Source organism: Sapajus apella, unplaced genomic scaffold, assembly GCF_009761245.1.
Source record: "Sapajus apella isolate SASKATOON/1434 unplaced genomic scaffold, GSC_monkey_1.0 scaffold135, whole genome shotgun sequence".
Lineage (NCBI taxonomy): Eukaryota > Metazoa > Chordata > Mammalia > Primates > Cebidae > Sapajus > Sapajus apella.
In genome coordinates, this window is record NW_022437075.1 from 2,325,770 (window position 1) to 2,333,610 (window position 7,841).

The following is a 7,841-nucleotide window of genomic DNA, read 5'->3' on the forward strand; positions in this document are numbered from 1 at the left end:
ATCAGGGTTTGCACAGAGGAGCAGCGTCCCTCTGGAGCAGCAGGTGGAGCAGTAGCATCGCGTGCAATCAGGGTTTGCACAGAGGAGCAGCGCCCCTCCCGAGCAGTAGATGGAGCAGTAACATCGGGTGCAATTGGGGTTTGTTAAATGAGCAGCAGGTGGAGCAGTAGCAGTGCGTGCAATCCGGGTTTTCACAAATGAGCAGGAGATGGAGCCTCAGGTGAAGCAGTAGCATCGGGTGCAGTCGAGGTTTTCGCAGAGGAGTAGCGTCCCTCCGGAGCAGCAGGTGGAGCAATAGGATTGGTACCGGTCATCGTCGTACGGAAGAGGGCATCCAGGAACTTGTCCTTACATCAGGCGCACATCCCTCCCTCAAACAGAGGGTGCTGTGTGTGAACCTGGAAACTTCCGCAGCAGAGGCAAATCTCTTCTGTGTTTCGCTGGTTAACCTTGACTTCATAGGTAATAAGACCTCTGCCTGCCGCCGGGGGGAACCAGGCTTGAGAGCTCCCTGGATCCCACCAAGATCACATCCATGCTCCCTCGGCCTCCAGGTCCAGGCCTAGGGTGGCGATTTCACAGGGCTGCTGCCATGGCTCCGGGTAGAGGCAGCAGGTGGGTTCAAAGTTACACAGGTTCGGGTCTTCCAGGCTGAGGTTCCCAGGGGAGGACTGGGCGGTGTAACCAGGGACAGACAGTACAGGGAAAGAATTTCTTTTTTTTTTTTTTTTTTTTTTTTTTTTTTTTTTTGAGACAGAGTCTCACTCTGTCTCCCAGGCTGGAGTGCAGTGGTACAGTCTCTGCTCACTGTATCCTTTGCTTCCCAGGTTCAAGGGATTCCCCTGCCTCAGCCTCCTGAGTAGCTGGGACTACATGTACACACCACACCCAGCTAATTTTTGTATTTGTAGTAGAGAGGGGTTTTCACCATATTGGCCAGGCTGGTCTTGAACTCCTGACTTCGTGATGCCCCCACCTTGGCCTCCCAAAGTGCTGGGATTACAGGCATGAGCCACCGTGACTAGCCTCTCCTATTGTTAACATGGTTCGTTAGTATGGCACGTTTGCCACAAGCGATGAACTGACTGGATACATTGCTGTAAACTAAGGCCCCTACCTTATTGAGACCTCCTTCGTGTTTACTCAGTGCCCTTCTCCTCCTTCCTCCCCATCCAGGATGCCACATTGCCTTCAGTTGTCACGTCTCCCTAGGCTCCTCTTGGTGACAGTTTCTCAGATTTTGCTTGCTTGGGATCACCTGAGAATCTGCATGTTGGGTGATGCTCTTCTTGGAGGGCATTTTATGGATGGCTGGTTGAGCTCACAGTCAGAGTCCAGCAATTTACAGAGGTCTGGAAAGGTCACTTCCCGAAAAGGCTAAACTCATTTATTAAAGTCCACTTCTGTGAGACTTTGGATCTTGTCATCTAATTTAAAGGAATTTAATCAAGAGACACACAGCAAAAGAGATGCAGCATAGAGTAATTGATTGCACAGAAATATAAGATTTTGAAAGTTAAGTGTAAAATAGACAGGACACCCTGAGAGAGAGGATTCAGACCGGGCTGCACCTAAGCATGAGATGGCAAAGACCCGCTCCAGGGAGACTCCCTTTATGGGGGTGTTGGATGATTACACCTAAAGGGGTGGGAAGAGGAGTTACTAGTAAGCGTATTCTGGGTAGTCCTCTGGGTGCACACAGGCAGTAACTGTGCACATGTCTTTAGCATCTTAAGTCTCCACCCAGGGGTGTGTTTTTTACTATTATAACGAGCAAAGGGTCAGTTTGTGAACAGGTCAAATCAAAGTGCTCATGCTCTTTACAGGGAAAACTCCCTTTTGTAGATGGCTTTGCTTGAATGAACTCAATTAGGAAGTGAAGGCTGGGGCTTATTGTTTTGACTGTACGGTCACCACAGCTGTTGTGTTTAGAGGACATGGTAACCTTCTGAACTACCTATCCTGCCTCACCTCGGTGCCTTTAGGAGAAAGATTCCCTGAGGTAGAAGTCTGAATCCACCGTCACATGTACGCAGACTCCTGTTTAATTCAACAAGTGGATGAAGGGGTAGGTAGTAGTTCTCCATTTAGATGACTGTGTTCAGTATCCTTCGCCAGACCCAGAAAATGGTTTGCTGATACAGCCTGCCCACTTAATTTAAATCATGGTGCTCTATGATCCATGAACGACATCCAGTGTTTCTTTAGACCTTCATTTTCTAATTTGGCTACATGTTCGAGTCACTTGAGGAGTTTTTAATTGTTTTTATTGTTTTTTTGAGACGAAGTCTCACTCTGTAGCCCAGGCTGGAGTGCAGTGGTGTGACCTCTGCTCACTACAACCTGCACCTCCCGGGTTCAAGTGATTCTCCTGCCTCAGCCTCCCGAGTAGCTGTGACTACAGGTGTGTGCCACCACGCCCGGCTAATTTTTTGTATTTTTTGTAGAGACGGGGTTTCACCATGTTAGCCAGGAAGGTCTTGATCGCCTGACCTCGTGATCTGCCCTCTTCAGCCTCCCAAAGTGCTGAGATTACAGGTATGATCCCAGCCTTGAAGATTTTTTTAAAAAGCAATGTCAGCAGTCCAACCCTGAGGTAATGATATGATTGGTGTGGGATGTGGCATCTGTGTTGACAGTTTATAAAACTCCTCAGGTGATCTAATGTGTGGCTGAGTCTGGCAGGTCAGTTTTCTGACTGCCTGGTCACTCCAATTCCTGTCCTCTCATGGACATCAGTGAGTTCATTTCCATGGCAGGATCATGCACCTCCCTTCCCAGTCTACAAAAGGTAGACTCCACTGCTGGCTCCCCCCGACCCTGGACGTGGGTTCCTCCTGCTATAGCTGGCCGCGTGCACCACTCCAGGGACTGCCCCTCATGGCTTAGGGTGCACCTGGCACTGGGGGGCCTTCACACTGCTGCTCCTCAGCCGCCTACGTGCTCTGAGCCAAGAGCTTGATTTACCTGATGCCCTGAATGACAGATAGCCCTGAAAGCAAGATACCCACTGCAACCTCAAAAAAGCCCAGTGGTAGGGATGGCTGTGACTTCAATTTAGAAGGTGCCTTCACTTTCAGAGAAGCAATAACCCAGCATTGCTTGACCTACCCAAGCTGGAGCCAAATCTGCACCAGCCAACGGGGCCCACGTGGTGGCTTTTCAGACTCTGACCTTGCTGATGGGACAGGAGGTGGGGAAGGAGGCCATGGCACAGCCATGGGAAGAAGGGGGAAGAGACCAACTCCCCTGGCATGACCCCTGGGGTCTGGGAGGCTGGGCGGGTCAACGTGGCTGGAGTTGTTTCTGGCTTTCTGGCTTCCCAGAAAAAAAAAGCTGTGGTTCAAAGAAAATGCAGAACAAGGTGAGGTCGACATGGAAAATCATCCCAACACCAAGCAAACAGACTGGGCTCTGCTAGCTTAGTGCACTCAGGCCAAACACCCACATGAAGCGTTTACAGTGAGAGGAAGGAAGATTTTATTTGCAAGGCACAAGCAAGGAGAGTCGGGCAGCTAATGTTTAAGACCTGAACACCCTCCACAATGGCTTATGAGTAAGGGTTTGTTGTTGTTGGTTGGTTGGTTTGTGTGGGGGAGGTTGTTTTTTTGTTTCGTTTTGTTTTTTTGAGACAGTCTTGCTCTGTTGCCAGGCTGGAGTGCAGTGAAGGGATCTGGACTGACTGCAACCTCTACCTCCCAGGTTCAAGCAATTCTCCTGCCTCAGGCTCCTGAGTACCTGGGATTACAGGCACGTGCCACCACACCCAGCTAATTTTTATATTTTTGGTAGAGACGGGGTTTCACCATGTTGGCCAGGATGGTCTTGATCTCCTGACCTCGTGATCCACCCACCTTGGCCTCCCAAAGTGCTGGGATTACAGGCTTGAGCCACCGTGCCCAGCCTTTATTAAGGACTTATAAAGATGAAGAGGCAGAGGTGACAGGCAAAGTCATACAACATTACATGGAGATTGTACGTTGCTTTGACCTAAAAAAGCAGATCATCTCCAAGCAGAAGCCAACAGGTCAGAGGCTTTTCAGAGATGTTCTGATTTGTGATTGGTTAGGCTTTGTCTGAAAACGTGGGGTCAGCAGAAAGGCATGTTGGGCTCTGGCCTGTGGGTGTGGCTTTCTCTAGGCCCCTCCGGAAGAAACTTAGAACCAAGAAGGGTGGTTAGAGTTCAATCCTCAGTGCCCTGTGTGAGGTGTGTGTGCCACAGATGGTGTTTTCCTTTAGGTGGGGGTCTGGGTTTCTGAGAATCACCTCAGGGACCTGTGTTAAGGCGTCATCTTTAGTTTCTCTAGGGACCCGAACATCGCGACTCTAACATCCTTGGCTATTGTTTTCAGCTACTATGTACTGCCTTCTTGCTTCTCAGATTGCTTGTTTATGTCTCAAGACTAGCTAGGTGCCTGGAATTTCCAAAAACTCAAGATTTTCCTTTATTTGCATGCTTGGGGGTTTAGCAGGCCCCTAAGAGTGGTTCCTGTCCATCTTTTTCTTTTCTTTTTTTTTTTTGAGACGGAGTTTCACTCTTGTTACCCAGGCTGGAGTGCAATGGCGCAATCTCGGCTCACCGCAACCACCGCCTCCTGGGTTCAGGCAATTCTCCTGCCTCAGCCTCCTGAGTAGCTGGGATTACAGGCACATGCCACCCCGCCCAGCTAATGTTTTGTATTTTTAGTAGAGACGGGGTTTCACCATGTTGATCAGGATGGTCTCGATCTCTTGACCCCGTGATCCACCCGCCTCAGCCTCCCAAAGTGCTGGGATTACAGGTGTGAGCCACCGCGTCCAGCTTCTTTTTTTTTTTATTTGAGACAGAGTCTTACTCTTGTTGCCCAGGCTGGAGTGCCACGGCATGATCTCGGCTCACTGCAACCTCTGCCTCCCAGGTTCAAGCAATTCTCCTGCCTCAGCCTCCTGAATAGCTGGGATTACAGGTGCCTGCCACTACAGCCGCTAATTTTTGTATTTTTTAGTAGATATGGGGTTTCACCATGTTGACCAGGCTGCTCTTGAACTCCTGACCTCCGGTAATCCACCTGCCTCGGCCTCTCAAAGTGCTGGGATTACAGGCATGAGCCACGGTGCCCAGCCTCATATTCTTTTAAAGAGATAGAAGGTTGTGAAAAAAACCCAGACATTCAATCCAGAATTGCAACACCTGATGAGGCTCCTTCCCAAAGAGCAGCTGCAGGTGGGCAGAGCCCGCCCGGCAGAGAGCCAGCCCCAGCACCTCCCTGCCTTTTGTTCATGTTGGATTCCCAGCATTCATTTTGAGACATGCCTGGAAGGTCACAGATACAGTAAGCTGTGGTCATGCCACTGTATTTCAGCTTGGGTGACAGAGACCCCTATCTCAAAAATAAATAAATAAATAGACGAAGAAACAAAAAAGAGAAAACTCTACAGGATACCCCCAAAAAGCTGTTTCAGATAAATGAATAATTTAGAACATGCTGATACTAAAAAATTCTTTATTTAAAACACAAATTTCCCCAGACATTGTGTATTTAATCTGGACCCTCTCTTTGGACAATTGTAAGACAGTGGGTAACAGCATGCCAATCAGCACACTCAGTTTTTCGTGATACAATATTGAAAACTAATAAGACGATTGTTTATTGAAAGAACAGCAACACAAACCAAAATAACCCTGTAAGAAAACAACAGACATAATGAAACAGAAAACAAAACTCACTGGGGAGGATACCTATTTACTCAAACATCCTGGGAATTCATATCTCGGGCACCCCCTCTCTGTGTGTCAGGCACCCTTGCCCCTGTCATATGTCATCTGACAACACTGGAGAAAAATCTTCATTCACATTTTCTTGGTGCAGAAGACAGACCTGATAATGGAATCACTGAGAAGTGGCTTCTGGATGTTTTTTCTGGTGGAGTCTTAACAATTTCAGCCATGTGAAGGCTCTCAGACACTTGGAGCATTTATAGGGTTTTTCTCTGGAGTGGATGCCCTGGTGCTCCTTCAGGATCCCCATGTAGGCGAAAACTTTCTTGCAGACTTTACATTTGTAAGCCTTCACCCCTGTGTGGTTTATCTTGTGACCCTTCACGTGGGACTTCTGGGTGAACCATTTCTGGCAGACGTCAGACGTGCAGGGCTTCTCGCCAGTGTGGGTGCGCTGGTGAAGTTGGAGACCTATGCGCTGCATGAAGCGCTTCCTGCAGAGATGACACTGCAAGCGTCTCTCTCCTGTGTGTGATCTCTTGTGGATGACTAGCTTGCCGTAATACTTAAACCTCTTACTGCACACATCACATGGAAAGGGCGGCAGTGCCATGGCTTCTTGGCCATCGGGGTGACTCAGTGTGTCACCTTAGCCAGGTGCAATGGAGCACTCATAGCTCACTGCAGTCCAACCTCCTGGGCTCAAGAGATCTTTCTGCTTCAGCCTCCTGAGTCGCTGGAATTACAGGAAAGCACCCCCACACTTGGCTAGTCTTAAAAGATGTTTTTGTGGCTCACACCTGTAATCCCAGCACTTTGGAAGGCGGAGGCTGGCAGATCACCTGAGGTCGGGAGTTCGAGACCAGCCTGACCAACATGGAGAAACCCCATCGCTACTAAAAATACAAAATTAGCTAGACGTGGTGGTGCATGCCTGTAATCCCAGGTACTCAGGAGGCCGAGGCAGAAGAATCCCTTGAACCCGGGAGGCAGAGGTTGCAGTGAGCTGAGATTGTGCCATTGCACTCCAGCCTGGGTAACGAGAGTGAAACTTCATTTCAAAAAAAAAAAAAAATGTTTTTGTAAAGATGGGGGTATCACTATGCTGCCCAGGCTGGTCTCCAGCTCCTGGCCTCTGCAGATCCATAGTGACTAACCTCACCGTTATGATGTTTACATTCAGGTATACATGGTGAAATGATCATGACAATTGAGCTAATTAACATATCCATCACCTCACATAGTTACTATTTTCATTTCATTATTTATCTACTTTTTTCTTTTTCTTTTTCTTTTTTTTTTTTTTTTTGAGATGGAGTTTCACTCATGTTACCCAGGCTGGAGTGCAATGGCGCGATCTCGGCTCACTGTAACCTCCGCCTCCTGGGTTCAGGCAATTCTCCTGCCTCAGCCTCCTGAGTAGCTGGGATTACAGACACGTGCCACCATGCCCAGCTAATTTTTTGTATTTTTAGTAGAGACGGGGTTTCACCATGTTGACCAGGATGGTCTCGATCTCTTGACCTCGTGATCCACCCGCCTCGGCCTCCCAAAGTGCAGGGATTACAGGCTTGAGCCACCACGCCCGGCCCTTATCTACTTTTTTCTTAATTCCTGGGTTCAAGCAATCCTGCCTCATCCTCCCTGGTAGTTGGGACTAGGAGCATGTGCCACCACCCCTGGTTTTCTTTATATTTTTTGATGTGTGTGTGTGGTGAAACACTGTCTACCATTTTTGGAGTTTTGTTTTGCTTTGTTTTTAAGATGCAGTCTCCCTCTGTTGCCCAGGCTGGAATGCAGTGGCAGGATCTCCACTCACTGCAATCTCCACCTTCCAGGTTGAAGCAATTCTCTCTCCTCAGCCTCCCCAGAGTAGATGAGATTACTGGCGCCTACCATCGTGCCCGCCTTATTTTAGTATTTCTAGTAGAGACAAGGTTTCACTATGCTGGTAAGACTGGTCTTGAACTCCTGACCTCAAGTGATGTGCCTGCATCGGCCTCACAAAGTGCTGGGATTACAGGTATGAGCCACCTCGCCCGGCCATGTTTGGGTTTTTTAATTTGATTTTTTTTTTTTTTTTTTTTTTGAGACAGAATCTGGTTCTGTGAGTCAGGCTGGTTTGAACTGCTAGATCGGAAGA

General features: G+C 48.5%; 1 protein-coding gene and 1 pseudogene across 1 annotated transcript; both read right to left on the bottom strand.

The window, feature by feature from the left end:
• Positions 1-537, bottom strand: part of LOC116540005 — a 1,530-nt pseudogene extending 993 nt beyond the window's left edge.
• Positions 538-5,597: 5,060 nt separating this feature from the next.
• On the bottom strand, positions 5,598-6,334 carry LOC116539881 (zinc finger and SCAN domain-containing protein 5A-like). The gene has a single exon (XM_032263076.1). The coding sequence runs from the start codon at positions 6,309-6,311 to the stop codon at positions 5,871-5,873; it is 441 nt and encodes a 146-aa protein (XP_032118967.1). The 5' UTR covers positions 6,312-6,334; the 3' UTR covers positions 5,598-5,870.
• Between the last annotated feature and the right edge of the window lie 1,507 nt (positions 6,335-7,841).

Bases quoted from the DNA above. Each gene is read 5' to 3' on its own strand.
- LOC116539881 (XM_032263076.1), bottom strand. From the start codon at position 6,311: ATGGCACTGCCGCCCTTTCCATGTGATGTGTGCAGTAAGAGGTTTAAG.